The following is a 23768-nucleotide window of genomic DNA, read 5'->3' on the forward strand; positions in this document are numbered from 1 at the left end:
CTTGCATCTCGTTTTAATCTAGTGGCTGTCGTCACAGGACCGTGTTTGATGCCAGTCAGACTGAGCACACATGGGTCAAGTGCAGGTTAACCTGTTTGGGAAACTTGAGATTCACCACAAAGTTACAAGCTATGCAAATTTAGGTGTGAAATATAATTAATTAATAATTATATTACCACAAAGAAAAGGGAATGCAGCAACAGCAAAGACTGGAAAACTACTGGGTGAAGCCGTTGGAAGGCGACTATGGCACAAGACCACACTAATAACTGTGAAACTTTAACTTCCTTTTATGCTTACTGTATTTCCTGTATTTAGTGTGATAAAATACATTTAAGCCATTCACATATTAAAGGCCTGACCTGCCACATAGTCCATTATTTGCTACTGAATCAACCAGAGGGTAAAGCAAAGTGATGTTAAAAGCTAAGGTTGAAATTTAAAGTTAGACAGACATTATATCTACCTTTCACCATTGCTAACGTGTCCCACATTGTCCCACACAAGCATACACTTTGTCCCATATTTTGTTGGGATCTGGTCACCCTGGCAATGAATCAACCTCTCAGCTTCCCATAACTTATAACCTACTGCTGCAGTATAAAGGCCTCTCTTGTGGAGTTTGGCCACATTTGTAAAAAGGGCTCATTTGCCAAGAGATACTTCACAGGCACCACATAGTTTCCTTGTCTGTTGTACATCACTACATAGGGAGCATTAGGAGGTTTTATACTATTCAAAAGTAGTTCAGTTTGACATAGGTTTTTATTCTAGATATCAAATCTATCTTTTTATTAAGCCTAGAACAATTACCCCAACCACAATACCAACGTGGGTCATTAATTTATGTCTGCTTGTGGTCTTCAACAGGATGAGTGTGGGTGTGAAGTCACAGTATACCACTGCCAAATGTCCCATAAGCACGATTCAGTTATGCACTGACATGAAGTTTGATATACATTGTTTTCCTGATTGTGAGTGTGTGTAAATAGTAGGTACTCAATGAACTGTAAATTCTTTCTACATTGTTTAGTGGGAATGCAGACATTGAGCCCATAACAATCCGTCAGAAGGATGTTTGTGGTTTTGAAAAAAAACAACCATAATACAGACTACATAAATCACAACATAAGACAGAACAAAAAGGGCCTTATGAATGTTTACTGCAGCGTGAGTTGCTCAATCCCAGCTTGAAATAGTGTGGCTGGTTTTATATAGTGTTTCCTTGTTCAACACAATGGCTCATTAAAACATCTCCAACATGAATGATTGGTCCCTTGATTAAATAAAACATCCAATAGCCATATGGGGCAGATAGTAGGAAGTTTAATAAGACCTCATATTGTATTTCTTGTTGTTGGTTGTTTCACAAAAATATGTCTTCATTAAAATCTGCGGTTAGGTTGGCGGTGACAACAGCTGTGGGTTCAATCATCTATATAATCAGTACAATCACGCCAGCTTCATCTTCCACATTTTTATGGCGTGAAGACACTGGAGTGAAGACCAGTGTGTTGATACTAATTGAAATGAGAATATCTAGCCTCATATATCACATCAAGTATAACAGTTGGATCTCAATCTTTTGATATCTTTCATATCCTGTTGAAACTAAAAGGCTAGTTTAAAGAATCTTGGAGGACTTTAATTTGAGAAGCTGGCATGAAGATGATCTATGCACTGAAAATACAGAACTGTCATTTAATATACAAGTAGAGAAATACTCTGTCACTATTAATCACATTTTAATTATGTGTAATTAAAAACTTTGCCTTTAAACTAAATAATAATAATAATAATAAATGTTTTTTTTAAATATTACCTTCTTAAACATTTTACACTAACAAGACAGGACACACGTTTATGTGTAAAGAAAGAAAAACTTTATTGATGTTTTTCTTACACAAGTCAACCATTACATTTCAACATACTGCAGTTTACAAAAATCCAAAGCTTTCTCGCAGTTAGACAAAGAGCATCTGAGGAGAAAGTGGTGTTAAAATATCACATCATACATACAATAATAAAACTTAATATCAAAATCATACGATTTAATTCCCCAATTGTTCCCCACTCTTTTTATTAAAAGGCACATAGGGCAGCATTTGGCAACAGGTTAAAGCCCCCCCCCCCCCCCATCTTTACCCATTGACATTTTTCAACAAAGTTACCTTTGGGATTGAATCAAATCCACTTTGGCTTACATCTGCATGCATATTAAACTCAATCAGCTTTTAACGCTCAGCTCTTTAAGTTTAAACGTTTATTAAAAAGGCACAACTTTTAATTTTGGGAGTCAAAATATCTTGGCAAAAAACTGTCCCACAACTCACCACAACAGGCAAAAAAAAAAGAAAATCACCAAACAAAAAAAAAAAAAACTTATCAAAGTAAACGTTGTATGAAAGCCTCTATGTAGCTAATAATGAAAATCAATAAATCAACAGAAGACAATTTTGAGTAAACACTCAGTGAAATCACAGACGCACACACACTCAAATTCTCTCTCTCTCACTATTTATCTAACTCCTACTCTTTTTGCTTTACCACTTTCTTGCCCCTCAGCCTCCTCTTGTTGGCCTCCAGAGTTATCCTAAGTATGTTACTGCAAAGGAGTGTGGGTGGCCCTTTTTTTTCTACTACAGCTGAAGACCTGACACTGACCTCATACTTCTAAGAAAACTTCCTGGAAGATGATTTGAGGCAAAATTCCACCTACCTGTTTTTGTCACTGTGACTGACACATGGAAGCACAACCCTAATGGTCTTATGTTGTGTCTTAGAAAATTACACACATTGCATCGTAGCTCACTAGTCCCCAATGTTTCACTCTAAAATGAAAAGTTGAAACTCTCTTACTCACTCTTCACATTGTTCCCTTGTGGCAGTTTTTTGTTTTTCTTAGAATATCAGAGCCATAGCAGGTAGCAGCCAACAGGAGGAGCTGACAGGCCCTTTTACTGTCTCTTCCCTACGTCACATGAAAGCAAAGAACATTTACTGATACAGTAAAAAAAAAAGGAAATCATTGTAATATAATTCTACATTTAACAGGATTCTGTCAAAGTGCACAATTGGGGCTCTTAGTTACAGAAAAAAAACACAATATGCAACCAAGAAAGAGATACATTTAAATACACGTTAAACAAAGAAAACATTAAAAGTTATATTCACAGCAATATCTCTAGTCTATCAACACCTAGTGAAGTAAAAGAAGACTTTTACTGACCATGAGCCACATCATCAAAAATCCTAAACTCTTAACCCCACCTGTGTGAAGTATAGCACTGCTACACCTACCTACATCTTTAGCAGACCAGTTAACACACATACACACATACACACCTGGAGGTATCTACGGTTACCCCGAGTTACATCTCTACATGTAAGTGCACAGGTGAGAGGTGCCAGCATCAGTGTGACAAGTTCTGTTGACAGAAGTTAGCAGTAGTGCAATGCTTACACTAGAACTCTTTGATAAACCCCCTTGGCTCCAACACGTAGACCAGACCGAGTCGTAAAAGTCACATACATACATGCACACCACTTATTCAGAGCAGTCTTCGAGTTTGATCTACAAAGGCTTCTCACATATACAAAACCACCCACAAGCCCAGTACACCAATGAACTAACATTGATATGAAACAGACACACTAAAGCTATGTATAATACAATAAACATTCAATTATATAAAAAAGACAAACAAGTATAACTTAAAAAAAAACAAAAATAAAATATCAGTAATGAGTGTAATAATAATAATTATAAGGGAGAAAAATAAGGCTAAACAGGGTTTGATGACACAGCTTGAGCAGGGAAAGGGAAACGCACATGGGAAGTGAAACAAGGTGATAAGTGGAGGGATGTGAGGAAAAGGGAAACAAAAGTAAATCCAACAGTGGCTGTGTTCCAATATTTTGGTACAGTCTCCGCTCTTTATCTCTCTCTTCATGACCACTGACACTGTGGAAGAGCAGCTGGTTGACTGTAACCACATTTTTATCAGGTCATTTTCAGTTTCAAGGAAAAGAATAAAAACAGAGGATGGTACTTTCTTATGTTCTTTACTGTACGGTGCTGTACTGTATGCACATGTCTGCGTGGAATGCAGTGGGTACGTGGTTAGAAATCTGACCTGGCTGCTTATCTGTCAGTCAAAAATAAATTTATTCTGCTGGCAGATCATTCTTGGCTCATTCTTGTATGGGCATTTTTCAGTTTTTGCCTCAAGGCACTGTTTTTGTTCATCGGCGCTATTGGTGATCATTTCAGCTCATTCGCGACCGTTGCACAGTAATAAAAGCACAGTTTTTGAGAGGTTTACTTGCAAACTGATTACCTGCTAGGGATCAGTATCAATTATGAAAACTCAATAATGTTATTGGGAGATTCAGCCCCTTTTAGTTTTGAATTAGAAATAAAACCACAGTAATACATCCTTAAAATCTGCAGTTAGGTAAACAAACAAGTTACTTATTGTCATTTTAAAAAGTTTTCTGTGAAAATATGTGCAAATATTACAGTTTATATGGTAAATTATTCTGAACTAAAGTTTACTTTAGCTTTTCACTGAGTTTTCAACCATAACCTCTTTTAGCAAAGGGAATTTGATCAGGTGTCAGCACAAGACATAAGTACTGAGCTGAAATCACATGAAGGGTACGGCTGAAAGCTCTGTGAAAAACTAAGACAGTGAAACTTGAGTTATAGAGAATATGTTACCTCAGATACGGTATCCTAAGGTTAAGCTCCAATTACATAATAATTAATTAATTAATTAAACAAGTAATCACACAGGTTTTTCCCAAATATCTGATTGGTTACCATTATCATCAGTTTTCTTTAATTCTGTCATGTATGATCCATTACTTCCCAACCTTGTGCAGTTACCACTAGTGCAAGGCACATGTGCCATGTTGATCTGACTCCACTTTAGCTCAGGTTACAGACAAGTCATCAGCATTATCCACCACTGAGCACTTACACAGAAGGACTATAACTATGGTACAAAACAGCAAAAGATTCACAGCACCACAGTGAGTATTGCTACATGATGCTGTGAGAAAATAAATTAGCTCAACGGTATTGTGGACTGAACTATTAAATGTGCCCGTTCTAAAGAAGCATGTGATTGTGTTTGTGCTGTGCATAGTGTGAACTTGAAGAGCTTAAGTTCCTTAATGTGTGCTCTCCTGTGAGAGTGTGTATGTGTGTGTGTGTGTGTGTGTGTGTGTGTGTGTGTGTGTGTGTGGTCTGTATGTTTGTTTATGGTCAGGGCCTTTGGTACTTTTCATTGTAGCGGTGGATGGTTACACAGCCATGGTAGGAGATCGGCCGCGGCATGGCTGCCACTCCTGTGATGATGCCTGTTGCCGGGTCGTAACACAGGATGGTGTCTGTTGCTTCGCCATTTTCCCCTCTGCCACCAAGGATGAAGATCTTACCATTGCACACTGACATGCCACAGCTCTCCTGCAGGGAGAGAGAGGCAGAAATGAAAGGTTGCAGCTTAAAAGTATCCAAACCAAGGATTCTTGCAACAAAAGTCGACAGTTTGCTCTTTGAATGCTCCGGATCCGCATTAAATATGGTACCTGTTTGTTAAAGGTTTGAACCACATGCATCCAATAGTCCTCTGCAGGGTCGTAGCAGAATATGGACTTGGTGAGACCACCACACACGTAGATCAGATTGTTGAGGGACACTGCTGTGATACAGCGCTTTGCGATGGGGATGTTGGCCCGTAGTAACCAAGAGTCTGTCTCTGGATCATAGCACTGAACCTGTGACATACAGTTACATGTAGTTAGTTGTGTTTTATCTTGGTAGAAGAAAGAAAAAGAAAGACATGTATATTTCTTTAACATATGGGTGGGAAAATAGATAAAAAATTAAATATATGTAGCTCATTCTGTGGTTTTACTGACTGTTCTGTGGGCTGACTAAATCCTGACTTTAATAGATAACATACAGCACGTGAACAACACAAGATCTCACGCCAACAGATAAGGACCTTTGAGAATGATGTGAATGGCCCCATTAGGAGACTCCAGAGATAAGTAGCTCCGAGGAACTGGAGTCAGCATGAACTCTATTTCCTTGAGGTCACGTAGAACCAGGTATAAAAAGATTACCATGAAGTTAGAGAAACATAGATTGTTGTGTTAACACTTATCAAAGTGCCTTAGATGTGCATTTTTGAGCCTGCGCAGACATAAACAAACATACCAGCTATTCCACTGAGGAAAAATGCTTCTACTGAAGTTTGGATTCCTGCGAATGTTTACCACCAGCATCCAGGCTGTCATTCAAAACATAATGAAACTATTCCAGAGTAGCCTGTCAAGTCCTGATCTGTGGGGTTATCTAAACAAAGTATTATCCAATTACAACACCGGCACATCCAAAATGGTTGATCTGCCTCATTCTGCTATCTTTCTTCTTCTTCCTGTACCCTTCCTTATTTCCATCAGCAACGTGTCACAACACATCACTGTCAGTTCATTAAATAAATGTGTTTCTATCAATGACTCATTGATGCTAAATTAAACACTGCACAACAAATAAATTGTCCTGGAGATAATGATCAGGATACAGTTAAAAAATGCTGTAAAACTAGCTTAATCGGGATCAACCAGACTGACAAGGATGTGGGTGTTATCACATCCGATAAAGTGCCAATCAGTGATGTTTAACAGGAAGAGATGCTGTTTCTGTTTCGGCGACTTAACTCACATCTCACCAGCCCCCTTTCAGATGCTAAACATGTTTATCATTATGAAGAAAAATGTTATCTTTCTGGGATACGTCACAACAGTGAACTAGGCTTACTTTATTTATTCAGTTGCCAGCAGAAAGGTACACTAGTATGCACTATTAATGTTTCATTATTCATCTAAATTATATAATCATGTAGAGTATGTAAACTAGATCAAGGCTGGACATACTGAATTCACTAGATATTTCTTTCCTATTTCATTTCCTATGAAGGAAAGACATGTTGTACATTTTATGTTGCACTGCTTCAAAACATTTATTATTAACGCAAACACGTCACATAAGCTTGTAATTTATATGCCTATTTAGCCTTTATAATACAGCCTAATTAAAATACCTCTCTTGACACCAACAAGATGAGTTATTGTTCAGACAACCCCCTGAGGAGTCAAATTTGACTAAAATCTGCCTTTGCATATGCTGTGTGTCTTTAAGGTATAATTACTGAAAACCGGTTATCTGAGATAAAAAGCACCTCAGTTATCATCACCATGCGCTTAAGTGTGTGGTTGGGCATTTAGCACACATCCATTTCCCACCTTGTCTGAACAAGTGTCATCGTCAGGCCCTCCACCTATGACAAAGAGCTTGCCGGCGCAGCTGGCCACGGCCGGAGAGCTCACAGCCTCTTTCATGGGAGCCACCTCTGTCCAGCGGTTGGAGAAGGAGTCGTAACACTCCACGCTGCTCAGGCGGCTCTGTCCATCGTAGCCACCTACCGCATAGACCTGAGGGATGACACACAAACAGATTATGAAATTGAGAGTTAGGGAAAATGACTTGTGTCATATATACTTCTCAACATACACTATGTACACATAAACACACATACACACAATAAGAGAGAGGTTTGTATTCATGCTTACTAGTTCATGAACAATAGTTTCTACGTCAGCACTTAGAGAACCAGTCTATCAGGTTCAGAAGAAAGATGACGTACTGATTCTGAACAAGCAACTTTATCCTTGTCCTTGTTGTTGCTGTTGCTCTTTTATCTGTAAACACTGCCCTGGTTCCCCGCAGGCACCACTGAATTTAACTAACCCTGAACTTCAACCTCAACTGTCAGAAACAACACAATACCTTGAGCCAGAACAGTGCCACAACAGCAGTTTGTGGAGTCACGTGGTGTCATCATAATCTGTTTATTCCCACTGTAATTTACATTCTGAATCATATTATCAGGCAGTAGACATATTTTGTTTTTTGTTTTTAGTAGAAAAATGAATAATTAAATCTGAACCACTAATCATAAACAAACATAAACCTTACTAGAAGCTAAAGCATTACAAGCTAGAGAACTGTGTTGACATAAGATATGAGCTCTAATAGGTGCCTTGCGGGTTATACATGTTTATCTCCTGGAGTGCAAAGAATGGCAAGAAATGGAAGAAAATGTAATAAAGGGAAAAGATTGTTAAAAAAAAGCTGGTAGAGACTCTTAGTAAATTTCTCTGAAAGGAAATCACATGTCAAGAATACACATTGAGCAGCATTACTGGTTGTAAGCATAATGCTGCTCATCAGGTCTTATGCAACAGAAAACCTTCAGGCTGTTCCTGTCCCTCCACAAAATCTGAAGTATAAACAAGTACAGAGGGCAGAGAGAGAGAGAGAGAGAGAGAGAGAGAGAGAGAGAGAGAGAGAGAGAGAGAGAGAGAGAGAGAGAGAGAGAGAGAGAGAGAGAGAGAGAGAGAGAGAGAAGGAAAGACAGGGAACAAAAAGACAGAAGTGGTAAGAGCACATGGATATTTGCATCCAACACCAGGGCTAACTGATAGCACTACCGCCTTTTATAACTGAAAAAGTGATACGGAGAAAAACAAAACAAAATCCCTTATTCTCTAACATCTCAGGTGGTAGCTCTAAAGTACTGTTGTCTGTGTGTGTCTTCGATGTGTTTTCAATGACAGCAACATGCTAAACTAGCCCAGTGCAACTGCCATACTGACTCACTAACTGAAATTTGTTCTTTTTCACACTGTCGATGCAGTAGATAACAAATGTTGACTACTGGTTGTTTGTTGTCACAAATTAAAGACATGCAAAAGAAACAAAAGAGAGATAAGAGGAGCTAATCAAGTACAAATTGTTTGGAGAGGTTTTAAAATGAGTTAATTTTTCTACTGGCCTTTGAGTTTCACATAATTTTAATCCACACAGGTTTTTACTTGCCCAGATTTCTACCTCCTTCATAATACAGTGGGGATAAATTCAAACAATCCCCTGAGGAATTTGAATAAAATGTGCCTTTGCATATTCTTTGTGTCTTCAAGGTATAATTGCTAAAACCATCTGAGACAAAAAGCGCCTCAGCTCTCATCAACTATGTCCTTAAGTGTGTGGTTGGACAGGGGGCACACATCTGTTTCCCACCTACTGAAATAGTGAACAAGTGCTGGCCAAGCTGGCCACGGCCAGAAAGCTGACAGCCTCTTTCATGGGAGCCACCTCTGTATAGCGGTTGGAGAAAGAGTTAAGGCTCCATTGAGGATATCCAGACACTAGCTTGTCTGAAGACGGTAGTCTTAGGGAGTGGGGGTTGGGTCGGCATCTACTCGGTTTAGATACACTGTGAAGTGTAACTATAACAATATAGGCACATTCCACATTCACTCCTTAATGATAGCACCTAACCTATATCGACCTGAGGTATGTGGCTATCACATAAACACCGAACCAAACATGATTCACGACTCTCTGTGGACACACTCGCTAACGACTGCACAAGCACATTCACAGCTTATTTTATGTCTAAGTTGAAACACTTACAATGGCTGAGTGATTAACAGTTTCCTTAGCATGCAGAGGGGTGTGACTGAGAGAGAAACAGAGAGACTGAGCGACTTCAGGGCGAAAACAGCTTAGGAGAACAGAGAGAAAAAGATGGAGAGATGGACTGACAGAGAGACAAAGAGAGAGAGCATTATGATGGATGAAAACAGCCGTCACAAAGTACAGCCATAACAGGGAGAGGAAAACAACTGGTGACCTATTTTTGCTTATACACTATGGAAACAAGACCAGTGCCACAGGACATCACAGAATACAGGACACTGAAAAGTGTGTTCTGGTACTTACATCCCAGTAAGAAACAAATTTAGAAGTTTAAACTTCAGGTGGTGGCAAGGAGTAAGTGATTGGATATATCAAATGGAAGGTCTAATGTAGGTGGTCTTATGTGTACAAATGAGGAAATATTAGATTTTCAACTGTATATGCAAATTGTTTGAATAGTTTTTAAGGAAGTCAGCACTGAGGTCGTTGAACAAGTACACGTGCTCATTATACAGGCTTGTTTACAACACTAAGCCATGTTTCTCTACACTTGCAACTGATGCATCAGTGCTGCACATCAAAAGGGGAAATTACAGACTGAATGAGGAAATGACTGGCTACAAACTCAGGAGGAGGGGGAACTGAATTCTGAGGAAAAAATGATTACAAAGAGAAACATGCTACAGACAGATAGCGTATCTTTTTGAGATGAGAGGGCCAATATAATCTGGAATGAAAACATTCAACATTCAAATGCATTCATTGGAAAAGGCCAATTTGTTACAAGATATGAGGACATGAAATGAGGTAAATACCATAGACTGATGGTTCTGGGGAAAAATGATAAAAAAACATCTCTCAGATAGACAGTGTCATTTATCTTCAGGCAGTAGAATGGGTAGTAACTAACTAAAGGCATCAAAAAGGATGAAGCCACTCGACTCTCAAGAAAAAAATAGACATAAAAAAAAAAGAAAATATGGGAGGGGAGCAAAAGAAAAGACAAAACCACATGTGTGTGACAGATACAGGAAGTAGTCGGAGACAAGAACCTCTCCTGGGATTTAACGTCTCTCAGGAATGTATTTTCCAAGAAAGGGTCAAACGTATGTGTTTATGCTTACATACTAAAGCTTGACTCTTACCTTGCGGGCCCTGGATTTAAGTATGGAAATACAGTGCATGATAATAATACGACTGATCAAAAGCTTTGTCCACTTATTTTAGCATCAAATAACTTTTAAATGAGAGTCAGCTGCAGATGAGTAACTTTAAACTTCCTTTTATGTTCTATAACTTTGTATGAGAGTTAAATGGCTGCCATGTCAGTCCATCTTGTTTTCACCATACCTTAATACATGACTCAGTTTGGAGTTAATTACTGACTTTTATAGCCACAGTGTGACCGTCCAGCTGATTACCTCACTGGTGTGGAAGACCAGTGTGTAGTTTGCATGCACGCATGTGTGTTTGTTGTTTCTGTGGCAAGGCAACTAAGCATTTTGGGTGTTGTTTAGAAGTCACAGAAAATTCAATACAGACTGGCCTAAAGCAAAAATAAAAAAAGTATGTTTGCACAATTGCTACAAGAACCCCTCCTGAGTCATGCCCTTTCTGACAAAGTAAATAAAGCGTTGTTTTAGCCCAAAGCTTTCCAAAGAATACCTGAACTTGTGCCTATGTTATTTACGTTTGTATACAAGTGTGTGTTCTTGTACACATGACAGCCAAAACACACAAATGAGTAATGCTTGGTTAACCTGAGTCATCTATGTTTAAACCAAGACAATCAGTGGATGACCTTCTTTACACAACACAAATAACAGACAATTACAGATCAGGAAGTTTTCAGGAGGCACACATGCCATTGTCATACAAGTGGTCAACATTTGTTTTGCGTTACAACCACAACTTCTACATGCTATGCAATGAAGACAGGCTTGACTATCCAGTTTAAGAACAATACAAAGTGCACAAAACATGTAGTTACAAATATTTTGCAGGTTGGGGTGGGATGAACCTATTTGATCTAATGATAGTTTCCTTTCTTGTAAATCGAATCCAACATACCATACGAACATGAACAGCCGTGCTCTGTATATACTTACAGAGCAAGTGTGCTAAATTATGCCTACGTATGCAAACCCAGCGTGTGTTTACAGGCTTATCAGGGCTTCTTGCAGCCATGTATGGCCACTTCAGGCTTATGTGTTTAAGCAGAGACACATGAGAAACATGATACGGGCAAGTGGACTAAGCCAGTCCTTAACTTGGAAGTGTGAGGTGCAGGCACACGTTCATTAAACTCCCACTGCCATCAAACAAGAATGTCAACCTAGCCATGTAACCTAGACTGTAAATAGTAACAACTCAAGAGCAGGAGCAATGATTGAGGATTAATGATCAGCTCACATGCTGACATTAACGTTAGTCAAATTTCCTAACCTAACTGGAGTTAGATCTTGGTTTTTATGCGACAGTTAACATATCGTACAGTCCTGTATATATACACTGTATAGGGAGCTACTGTCAGGTGCATATTTTATAATAGAAAAGGATATGAAAATGTTTAAAGTTTCTACAAGAGATACAAAATAGAGATGAAAATGTAAGAATAACTACAAGTGACGGTTGAACTGTTTTCCATGAGTAGGGTATGTAATGGGTGAACCAGCTGGGTTGTTCCAGTAGCCCAGGGACTTGTTTATATGCCGGTTTTAAATTGAGACCAACTTCTTTCTCTGTGTTTAAACTCTTCCTGTCTATCCGGGGTGTGTGAAAAGTGCTGGTACCGTCTGTTTACAAACCCTGGGGCAACAAACGGATGTGTCAGAATAATAAATAATATAATTTTGCTCCTTGTCACAAGGTGTCTTCATAGACCAACATGGAAGATCCCTCATAGACATAAAGCAGGCTGTAGTCAAATTTGACTGGAATTCCTGAGTGTGACTTCTTTTCTGCTACTGATGAGTGACTCAGGACTAATACCAGATATTTACTGTCAGTCATCACTAAGTATACAGAGCCTCTGTGTGTTTAAAATGCCTTTAAGCCTGTAAGTAAGAGAGTATCTGTGACAGTGAGATAAGACATGATTGTGAAAGATATGAATGTAGGTATGAATGGAGTCTTTAGCATTCAAAAAGCTCCATGGAACATTAGATTACCTTTCCAGCAGGTGATTCCACAGAATTTCCTCATTGTGTAAATGTCGGGCCCCTTGCGTTTTACCACAGGTAAGTTCATAACAATGTTGACAATCAAGACAATGTTGATACACCGCATTGTCTTCCTGCATTTGTACTTGTGTGTTAGGGGGTTACGGCATAGAAACTGGGCCATGCACGCAACATTAACATGATTACTGTGGGGTATATGAAAGGGACAGATGACACAGCTATCTAGAGTTGCGATGGTGCTATCAGCGAGTGAAATCTGACGGTGAACTATAAATCAGCTCCTATGTCAGGGGCATCCACATTAGGGTAACCATGCACCCTGATGCAGACTCATAAACCCAGCTTGAGACTCCCTCCTTACCTTGCCCAGTAGGACACCCATCTTGTGTCTCCAGCGCCCTTTGTTCAGAGAAGCCACTCTGATCCACAGGTTGAGCTGGGAGTTGTACATCCACACGTCCCTGCTGTTGATACGACCACCTAAGAAAAAATGACAAAAGACAAACATACAAGACAATAATTAATATTCAAAATGATAGTCAAGACAATCTTGTATTCAGTCGAGCAGCACAGGCATACAGTAAAAGTAGCAGCTCTGTTTTTTTAATCCAGTTGATCTGATACAAATGATTATTTAAAAATAAACCCAAGCTGCTCTTGGTGAACAGCCAGCTTTGGACAGTGTGTTTGTGTCAAAGTATTTTTAGATTTTACCGATTGTTTTTTATATTTTTATCTCCAAACAAGGTCAGAGTTGTAAGTGTTTTATCTAAATTAGACATACACATACATAGAGATAGTATCATGTTTCATTATGTATGTACAGATCTTGAATAACCATCCGTTTTTAAATTAACTTTAAAGCAAACATACCTTTATCAGCATCTTTTGCAGCTAACAGAGCTACTATAATACGAGTGCCTGTTCTGTTGTCTCTGGGCAAACATGCATTGTAAGAAGTTGTAGAGAATAACAGTCACCCGACCCGATTTCTAACAAGCCCTGACACGTGCCCTCGTTCTTTCAATAACCCCCCTTCCACACACACACACACACACACACCTGCCTGTTGATTCTCCAGACTGGGGGAAGAACTTAACTGAACTTTTAAAAAAACGAATAGGTAGGTGATGAAACATGGGTTAACCAATCAAAACCAGGGGTGAAAAAAAGACAAAATTAAATTGAAGAGGAAAAATCTGATATTAAATTTACAAGTCATTTGAAAAACTAGAGGAACTTTGTTACAGCTGCACTGCTATTAGATCCTGTAGTAGTTATCTTCTGGCTTTTATTCAATAATAAGTTCTGAAGAAATATATCATGGGTAAAGCATGGACACCAACAAGACTCAAGCACATAAACAGAAAGGTCAGTGACAATCTGTGTTATTTCACACCAGGGCTTAAATTTATCACACGGCAGTGATATATCAGTCAATAAAATACAGATTATGAAAATTAATATGAACACTCCTGGCTTCAAATAAAACCTCTCCCTTTAAAAACAGCTGGGATTCATACATTAATAATCTCCCGTAACTAGGATAAAAAAATGTCTCAATCCATTACATTTTGTTGTGGTAGTGTCTGCTATTTGCTGCTGGGTGTTTTCTTTGTACAGAGCACATGTGGGTGGCTATATTGTGCAATGATAAAGGCATAAAGAAAACCTGCCGGTGTAAACAAAAGGTGTCTAAGCCTCTTCTGTATTCACATGCAGATAAAGATGCATTTTTCCCCCCTATTGTTAGTTAGCTAACAGACAGACTAGACAGGTGGGTATAGATATTAGACTTGTGTTTCATCCTAACAATAAAAAAATGACTTCCTTCAAAAGGTAATCTTATTAAATAAATCAGTGGCTATATACTTCTACTTCTTCTTTGTAGAGGGGTAATTAATGTTCAGGAGTTTTAAATCATACTGTAGCACACAGACGACAGGAGACAAGGGAAGGAAGTTGGTCTCTGCTGGATAGTGGAAGAGCCAGACAGTCTACTGCCCTTAAGGCTTTTGTTTTTAAAGATTTGCATGAAAGAAACATGTCACAACTGTTGATGGAGGACGCACCACTTCAAAGAGAGCCTTGTAAACCTGGAAAGCTAGTAAAAAAACTTTTTTCACCAAGAACTCAAGTTGGTCAAGTCCCACCAGCTCAAATGAGGAAAAGCAGTTGTTAATGAGCACAAGTAGCGACTATGGGAGGCCCCAATATGATTGGTGCTTTCTGACAGCTTTGTTATGCATTGCTTACAGTTACATGCAGTTTTATTGATAATGTGATGATGGCATGCAACTCTCTGAAGGGTGTGATGTAAGCACATGTGCTTTGCTGCTCATTAGCTGATAAGATATTATCCAAATGTGATTTCCTGCAGAGGACTGAGATAGCAAACAGAATGTATCTTGTAAGATCAGATCAGAATTGAGCTGACTGTAATCTTAAGTACTCATGAACTCAAAACATTTGGGTGTTAATCCAGCATGCTCACTCTGCATCTGACAAAGAGGCTATGGAAGTTTTGTATACTGAATCGAGCCACATCCTATTTAAGACCACAGCTAACTGCAGCTGTGCTCGAGACTGGAGGCCCTCCAAGGTATTTACACCAGTTCCCAGAGTGAGGAGAGGGCCAGACAGTCTGAATGGATAGTTATGTGTGGGAATGTAATCGAGAAAGCAACGTAAAAATAAAGTTGAGAAGAGTATCAAGGCATATGGGGCAACAAGGAAAGAAACACGGGCAATGAAGATCATGATATACTTTAAAGTAGGCTAGTAGTGTGTATGTATATGTGTGTGAGTCAGAGAGACGGGGAGGAGTGGTGTGTTGACTTTTCCAGGCAGTGCTTGAGGGTAGATTGATAGCGAACACGTGAGGACTCGGCACAGTGAGAGCATAAAAAAGCATAAACACTGCACAGTCTTTGCTGAAGGGGAGAACATTCTTATTTTCTCTACATCTCCTTCTAATTTTTTTTTTTGTCCTTTTTGTCCAGTAGTGTTTTGCAGCTCATATAAAGCATGTTTGAGCATGAGCAGTCCTAGCAGGCACATTTGAACTCGATGCTCGATTCATATTCTTGGAAACAACTTCACAAAAAGACAAAAAGGCACATAAGACACCAGCTCTGCGAGGTTAGCTACCAGGGCACATCTTCAACCTGGCAAGACAGAAGATATGGCCACAATCTTCCCTTCTGTTCCTGAGTTTTGAGTTAAATAATGACCAGAAAGGTGTTTTTTTCAGAACATTATAATGTCACAGTGAAGTTGACCTTGTCAGCACTTCATTGTTATTTTTGTGTGGCTGTTTTGGCCTTCTTTTGGTTGTACAGCTTAAGACTGACAGTTAAGGGGGAGAGAAAGCGGCAAAGGGCCAGTGCAGTAAGGATACAGCGTTGGTAGAGTGGGGCGTCTGCTCTATCAGGTGAGCTACTAGAGCTTCTCATCACTTCAACATTTTGTCCTATTGGACATTTTTTTGAAATCTTGTCATAACTGGCATATTCATTCTTGAGTTGTGGCCTTGACCACCAAATTCTAAACCCTGGAGTCCAAGTGGACGTTTGTGCCAGATGTAATGAAATTCCCTCCAAGTATTCCTGAGATATCATGTTCACAAGAATGGGATGGATGGATGAACAACCCGAAAACAAAATGGTTGTACACAGCACACGTTCATATCAATGTTTGGCTTTAGAAACTACCTTTATCCTGACCTCATCAGTTAAGATGAATGATGTAATACTAATGTCTTGTTTAATTTAGATCCTTTTTTTCACCAAAGCCACACTTGGCCCATGCTAAGTTCCAAAAATGCATCAGCATTGCCAGAGGGCAACGAGAGCTATAATGTCTCAGAGTTAGGTTTATTTCAAGCTGATCACCCCACAACCTATTGGTGTAGTATACAGTCAAAAAAGGGATTTTAGACTGTTGCGTAAAGGAGATCCTAGAAAGTTGCTGAACCGATGTAAAAGGTGGTGACCCTGATGATTGGCTACTGGGAAGAGAAAAAGACTGAGCTGGCCAATGACGGCCTCTCTCAGCACTGAGCCAAGAGTAGGCCTCCAGATGTTGCTCTCATATTTTCCTTCAACTCTAACAGGCTGTGGCTGTAAAAATAACACAGGGCAAACAGCCACCATGGCCTTTCCTGCCACTCCACTGGGGGATTAGATGGCAAGCAAAGCACGGACGGACACTGACCATGTCCCTTAAGTGTGTAGTATTTTTACTTATTTTTCTTTTTGGGTATGACAGAGTCTTACCTTACAATTATTAAGTGAAACTGGAAATTTGTAAAAACCAAGACCATACTGAGTCCAACCACAGGAAAAGTATGTATAATAATGTTGGTAACTCGGCTTAAAATTGTCTTTTGGAATTGATTTAAAGTTACTAAAGGAAGTTAATACACACCTGCACATTGCAGTTGGACTGGTGTTCATTTCAAGTCTTGATATGCTATCACATGCTATTGAAACAAATGTAGCAGGAATCTTACCTGACACCAGAATGTCATTGCGGAGGGCGCAGACAGCATACTCTGATTTGGTGAACTCAGGTAGTTTGGCCAGTGATTTCCACTCTCCTGTGACTGGATCATAGCATTCAGTGTAGGGAAGGTTGAAGCCCCCTATTCTCTCACAACCCCCCACCACCACAATCACCTCAGAGAAGCCAGTCGACCTGCACAGAAGGAAGGAGGCATGGTAAGGCAGCGGGAAAGATGTGGAAAATAAGAAAGGGGGGGGGGGGATAACAACATATAAAAACAAAAACACAAGAAGAACATGTTTTAATTACAGACATGGTATCTAATTAAAATACCCTATATATGTAGGCTTATACAAAGGGTATGAGGACATACAAACATACGCATGTCAACACATTTCTAATTACAGAAGGCAGACATTTGTGCCAAGACATAAACGGAGTTGTGGTTTCACAGTTATATCTTCACTTATCATCAAGGCAAGTTCAGCTTACATTAAAATGTCTCAATCTAGGTTCAACAAAGACACACTTGGGGCTAGACCTAAGCTGAATTTCCATGATCACAGAGCTTTCCTATTGTTGGCTGTTCAACACATGCCGTGGATATGACCGCATTTCCTACGGGGGAGTTAATTAACAACAGCTTATTTTCTTGTTGTACCATTCAAAAAATACGGATGCCAGATAAAGACTACTAGTAGTTAATCTATATTAAAAAAAAATCCAGAACATTCCAGATACCACTGTCAGCATAAATGTGGCATGAAGGTATGTTTCTTTGAACTTTCCCCCACATTTCTCTGTCTGTTTGCTCAGCATGTGATAGAGTGAAGATCAGATGCAGGTACGAAGTTAGGTTGGTTTCACAGGCTTGTATACATTTAAGAGACAGCCTTGGGGTGTGTGTGTGTGTGTGTGTGTGTGTGTGTGTGTGTGTGTGTGTGTGTGTGTGTGTGTGTATAATTTGATTCTAAAAGGCTTCTAAAAGAGAAAAAAAAGCCCTGCTGTAGACACCGAAAGGGGAGAACCAGGCATCTGTTTTGAGCAGCAGCGGATTTGGCCCTCAGGGCTAACGAAGCTGACAGTGCAGGGACTAACTGCCTGATTGGCTTGCTGATCTGAACAGATCTGCCTGGATACTGACTGACACAATACACCTACCTCTCTAGCCCTAATATACATCACACAGCCTTAATAACTGACAACTGTTCACCAACACTTCAAAACCTTACAGCAGGTCTAACACACATAGGCAGCTGCACTGTTGTTTGCTGCACAGAAGGCTACCATATGGTCGGTTTTGTATCTCATTCATACGTTTTCAGTCAACGCCAGCCTTTGTCCTTTTATCAAATACGACATCCAACTGGACACTCTACAAACAAAAGAAGATAAATAAGACACCATTTTAGGGCTGCAACTAACAGTTATTTGCATTATTGATTCATCTGCCAACTATTTAAGATTAATGTTCTGGTCTATAAAACGTCACAAAGTAGTGAAAAATGTCCAGTGCCCAGTTTTTTAAAGTCCAAGGTCTTTAAAATCTTGTTTAATTCAAAACATTTCAAAACTCAAAGATATTTAGTTTAATAGGATATAAAACAGAAAAAAAAGCGAGACATCTCCATATTTGAGAGTCTGAAAACGGCATTTTCTGCTATTTTCGGATAAAAAAAATTACTTACTTACTGAAACGTTTCTTAAAATAGTTGGCTATTTTTCTGTCGATTGTAATTAATGAGTCGACTTATCATTGCAGCTCTAGATCATTTGGTAAATAGGTATAGTGAACAGGTAGGGACATTTAAAAAACCAAAACACATCAGCAAGGTGAGTTACACTGCTGGTATGATAACAAGACTCAACATTTCATGATTGCTGTTTCTTGCATCACATAATTTTTTTTTCCAACTTACCAGTCTCTGTACGGACATGCCCTGCCTCCCTCATTATCATTTCCATTTCAAAATGAGGTTACAAAACACAGCTCAGTCAATGACACACTTGTCTGTTCAGCACAACAACACTCCTTGTCTCTCTCTCTCTCTCTCTCTCTCTCTCTCTCTCTCTCTCTTACACACACACAGATGCAACAACAACAATGCCATGAGCAGTTCATGAGCAGGTTGTAACCTCTAGCTATACAATGTGGGATTAAAGATCAACTAACAGCTTAAAAACACATTTTCTTATCTCACTCTGACCTCTGTCCAGTGGAATATGTGTTTTAAGACAGAAAGGCTTTCAGAAAAGATCAAACAAAATCTGCTTTCTTTTTTAATAGAAAAGAAGTGGTGCACAACAAAGCAGAGGGGATGTTGTGACTGATTGATGAAGTACTGACTGTTTCCTTATGTAGACAACAACTGGGTTAGAGTATCTGTCATTCCTCATAACTAGTAAGTCAACATTTCACTTACCTGCGTGGACGAGTTCTGGGAGACATCATTTCATTTCCAAGCACATGGTAGCGTCTGGCCTCATGGAGAAGCTGGTAGCACTCTGGAGCATTCTGGATGAGCAAGTCTCCCTCCACTGTCTGGACAAAGTAGTTGGGGTGCAAAAGGGGCAGGCGCACATTCTGCAGCAGGGCCTTCAGTATGGGCTTTCTGTGCTCCACATTATTGTACACCCATCGCATCACCGCCTCAAACACCACCTCCTCCTTACCGATGGACAGCTCATCACTGCCAGTGTACTCTTCCAGCTCCTCCTTGCGTAGGTCGAGGAACTCCTCATGCTGCGCCACCTCTGAGAAGTTGGCCAGGGCATAACTGCGGCAGCGGCTGGCTAGATGCTTCAGGGAATGGGCATCTGCGAAGCGCTGGATGCCCAGGCAGTTGCACGGGTCCAGCTGGTCCTCCAGGAACTTGGCACAGGCATCACGCAGTGTGGCGATCTGGAAGAGGCTGGAGGTCTCAAAGAGGAACTGGACATTCTCGGTGGTGATCTTGGCACGGCCGGTGTAAACATAGGTGAGGAAGGAGTCCATCGCCTCGGCCAGGATGCCATTGATCTCGACCAGCATCTCGCGGCTCTCGCGGTGATCATTGCAGAACATGGCTCTGAAGTAGGAAGAGCAGGCAGAGAGCACAGCACGGTGGCAGGGGAACTCGCGGCCCTGCACGCTGATCACAACATCGGTGAACAGGCGGCAGTCACGAAACTCATTGAAGACCTGCAGGATGCCGTCTGAGTGGGATGAGCCAGAGCAGAAGTCCAAGACATCCGGGCTGGCTAAAGTTTTGGAGTCAACCTCAAACACCTTAGGAGATAAAGATTTGAAAATGTAATTTTAATGAGTTGAGACAAAAGCTGCAAGATAGAAAACAAAGAAAATGTTTGTTTGTTTTTGTTTGATTGTCAGCACCTTGCGTTTGACAGCTGGTGAATCTCTGATCCCAGATTCCTCCCTGTTCATCCTTCTGCCCAGAATCAACACCATGGCTGCCGACTTCAACGTAGACCTTCTCTAAACTGTAAGATGACCTGAGGATGGAGAGCAAGTAGAATGGCACTGTTATTTTTCTCTATATACTATGGCATCCTTTCAGATCTGGTAGCAGGGGATATCCAGGAAAAGGTCATGAATCATAAATAGAAACTTAATTGGATCACTGGAGTACAAATCGAGAACATTCACCACAGAGACAAAGCACTCACAGAGCAAAGCCACAAAGCATGTGTAAAGAAGTAGGAAAAAACATGTGACTCCCGCAAACAATTTCTCTCAAGCCCATGGGGTAATGCTAAAATGTCTGACATCAATAGTGTACGAAAAGCAGTTTCAAGGAATGAAATCTGAGCTGCGCACACATTTGCATGGTAGTTCCTCTAGCTAGCTCATCACTGCTGCAAAACATTTGTTCCCTGCAGCACAATGAACTGCGTGAGACGGAAGATGACAAAGAGGCACACAGGCGGGAGAGAGGTTGAGCAACGGTTGGAAGGCCTACCTACATGTCAGTCAGGTTTGTTTTGAAACAGAGTGGGGGCAGGGGTGCTATCAGACATAACCTTGTTTGATCAACAAGTGCAAAGTCAGTGCTACTGATAACATTTACTCATATTTACTGTCTTAGTGAAACCTGCAGTCTTAAGACATTTGTCTCTTTTAGAAAAAGGTCAACAAAGCAAACAACCAAAGGTGCATCATGAATTATGCTTGTTTATGCCTTATCTTTAAGGCTTGGGACAGCATGTACTCAAGTTCTTGAGGATATTTGATCAAAACATTAGACTCTCTTATCTATGACCCCACTACATGTGCTAAGGTTGGCAGCAGGTCTAGCCTTTGCTCCTGTGAGGTAATTTATCTCGGGTTATTTTTAAACTTTGGCTCAGCCTCGGCACGCTCAACCTTTTCACGTGCGTTATATTTCCAAGCTGCAGCACCTCCTTTAAGTTGTTATAAAGAGGACAGGTTTATCCCGAGGTATCTGACGCATGATATATTGGCTTAGTGACTAATTCCCACTGAGGAGGACAAATACAATAGTATTATATCATAAGAACGTCATAAAATGAAATAAAGCATATTTTATGGTGTAATTGTGCTTTAATTAGCTTACTGTTATCCAGGTGAAATAAAGTCAACTTGAAATTAACAGAGGCTTATGTCAAAATAATACACCCAGGATTGTGTTGTTGTTGCTATTTTAGAAATACATATATAATTTGTTTATGTCATTATTTCAGTACTAATTACAGACAATAAAATAAAATGTATTTATGCATGCAGCCATATGAGGTTGGGTTAATTGGACAAAGGATACTTGCCTCGTGCCGACCGTTAGCCCTTGACAACAAACTTTTTTTAAAAAGTAGCTCGAGCCACTGCGTTACTCGGTAAACTGAGTCAAATTTAAACGGAGAACCAGAAATAATGCTAAATTTAAAGCCTCATAAACGTTAACAACATCCCTCACTATAGCTGGATAAAAGTTGCTTACCTTATGCAGCGGTTTTTTTCCCCAGAGCAGGCTTCCTCTTCAACTACAAGTGGAGGAAAAACAACAACAACAAAAAAAAGTTTATAAAAAATGTATCTATATCCTAAAGAAGTTTATCAGTATCTTTTACAGTATCTGCCCTCGAACAGTTATGGCAAACAATGTAGGCTGTAACATAGCCGGGACATTTTCATTTTGAGGTTATGACAAAAACAAAGAGCTCTAACTGGCTAACAGTAAACACAGAACCCATTTATAGTTGTCAGGAGAGAGAGAGAAAAAAAATCCAGCCCACTCAGCTGTTGGTCCCGTTGCATCCTGGGTACCCGAGTTCAAGTGGGCGTGTGGTGTACTGTTTCCTCTATAAGAAACGACACTTCCCAGGCGCCTCTAGTTCTCCACGTGGCTGTCCTTTGTTTGCAAACAAACTGAACTTTAGTGGAGAAAAAGTTCATAACAAGAAAGTGGCGGCGATTGAGCAATACTCTCAAAACAACAACAGTTTGATGGCGTTACGTGTGTGAACGCGTAGACGGTTAGCAAGACAGGATTAACCGTGTATGATAGAGGGAAACGAGATTAAATACCAGCCATACACACAGGCAAGGCATATGTGCCTAACAAAACAATAGCTGTAATGTGATCCTATGGACACGTGAAGACAGGGTGAAACAGCATGCTACCATTTTTTTTTCCAGGTGAGAAGGAAGGAGGATCTTAGTTGGAAGAAAGGATGTCACAACTTCCTCACCCTGTTGCAAAATATATTTCTGAGAGCCCCCAGCTGTGTTCCCTGAACAGTCCACCATGTTATCAATGACCCAGTTTACACTTTGTTCAACCACGTGCGTAGTATTGGGCCCTTTACACATCATACTTCTGTCAGTGATAGTTAATGTCTGCGTATAGAACATCTATATATGTTATATTCATGAACACATGGTTATTAGAAACACAAAGTGCTGTCTCTGCCCTTTTTACACACCACTATTGTACATGAATCTTCAGTCCCAGGTCTCCTGAAGTCGTACAGGTACAGTGAAAGGGCTTTTTGTCACCCTCAGTTATACACACTAACTGGAACATCCGTAAGTCGAAACAATAATTCAGCAACGGATGAAATGGTCAGCTTCAGGAAATGCACTTAATGAGCTCAAGTTAGAATACTGCACAAAGAAGTTTTTTTTTTTTTTTTACCTCCGGCCACCTGCTGTATGAGTTCACTGGAACACAACCATGTAATCGTAAAGAACATCATCAGGAAGATTAGCAGGAAGCATCAGTGCCAAAAGCAAACATCTCCATGGAAATCAGTCAATACAGAAATGAATCAGACATTAGTAGAGTTGTGTAATTACAGTGGCATGGAAATTGATATAGACATGGCAAACAGTAGAAAATGTGATTCTTTTTATGCACGTCTGATCCACCTGGAGGTGCAGAAGGGTTGGCAGTGAACACCCGGGAGCAGAGGTTTAGAGCGTGTGTGACGGAAGCAAGGTTCAGTGGCGTGTTGATAGCAAGTAAACACACTTACAGTTCATTTGCTGCAGGGAAAAGCCGTGGCGC

General features: G+C 40.0%; 1 protein-coding gene across 1 annotated transcript; it reads right to left on the minus strand.

Moving 5' to 3' along the window:
- Nucleotides 1-1860: 1860 nt before the first annotated feature.
- klhl24a (kelch-like family member 24a) lies at nucleotides 1861-22455 on the minus strand. Its single transcript, XM_051399775.1, has 8 exons — nucleotides 22200-22455; nucleotides 20618-20736; nucleotides 19668-20512; nucleotides 17252-17436; nucleotides 13100-13218; nucleotides 7318-7506; nucleotides 5596-5784; nucleotides 1861-5473 (listed from the first exon to the last, which is right to left on the minus strand). Exons 2-8 carry the CDS (start codon nucleotides 20690-20692, stop codon nucleotides 5273-5275), a joined length of 1803 nt encoding a protein of 600 aa, XP_051255735.1. The 5' UTR covers nucleotides 20693-20736; nucleotides 22200-22455; the 3' UTR covers nucleotides 1861-5272.
- Nucleotides 22456-23768: the final 1313 nt, after the last annotated feature.

This window comes from Dicentrarchus labrax, unplaced genomic scaffold (assembly GCF_905237075.1).
Source record: "Dicentrarchus labrax unplaced genomic scaffold, dlabrax2021, whole genome shotgun sequence".
Lineage (NCBI taxonomy): Eukaryota > Metazoa > Chordata > Actinopteri > Moronidae > Dicentrarchus > Dicentrarchus labrax.

Coding starts and splice junctions, on each gene's coding strand:
- klhl24a (XM_051399775.1), bottom strand. CDS start 20,692: ATGGTGTTGATTCTGGGCAGAAGGATGAACAGGGAGGAATCTGGGATC. Junction 17,437..19,667: donor CCCAGAACTCGTCCACGCAG/GTAAGTGAAATG, acceptor CCTTCTGTGCAG/GTCGACTGGCTTCTCTGAGG. Junction 5,474..5,595: donor TTCAAACCTTTAACAAACAG/GTACCATATTTA, acceptor CTCTCCCTGCAG/GAGAGCTGTGGCATGTCAGT.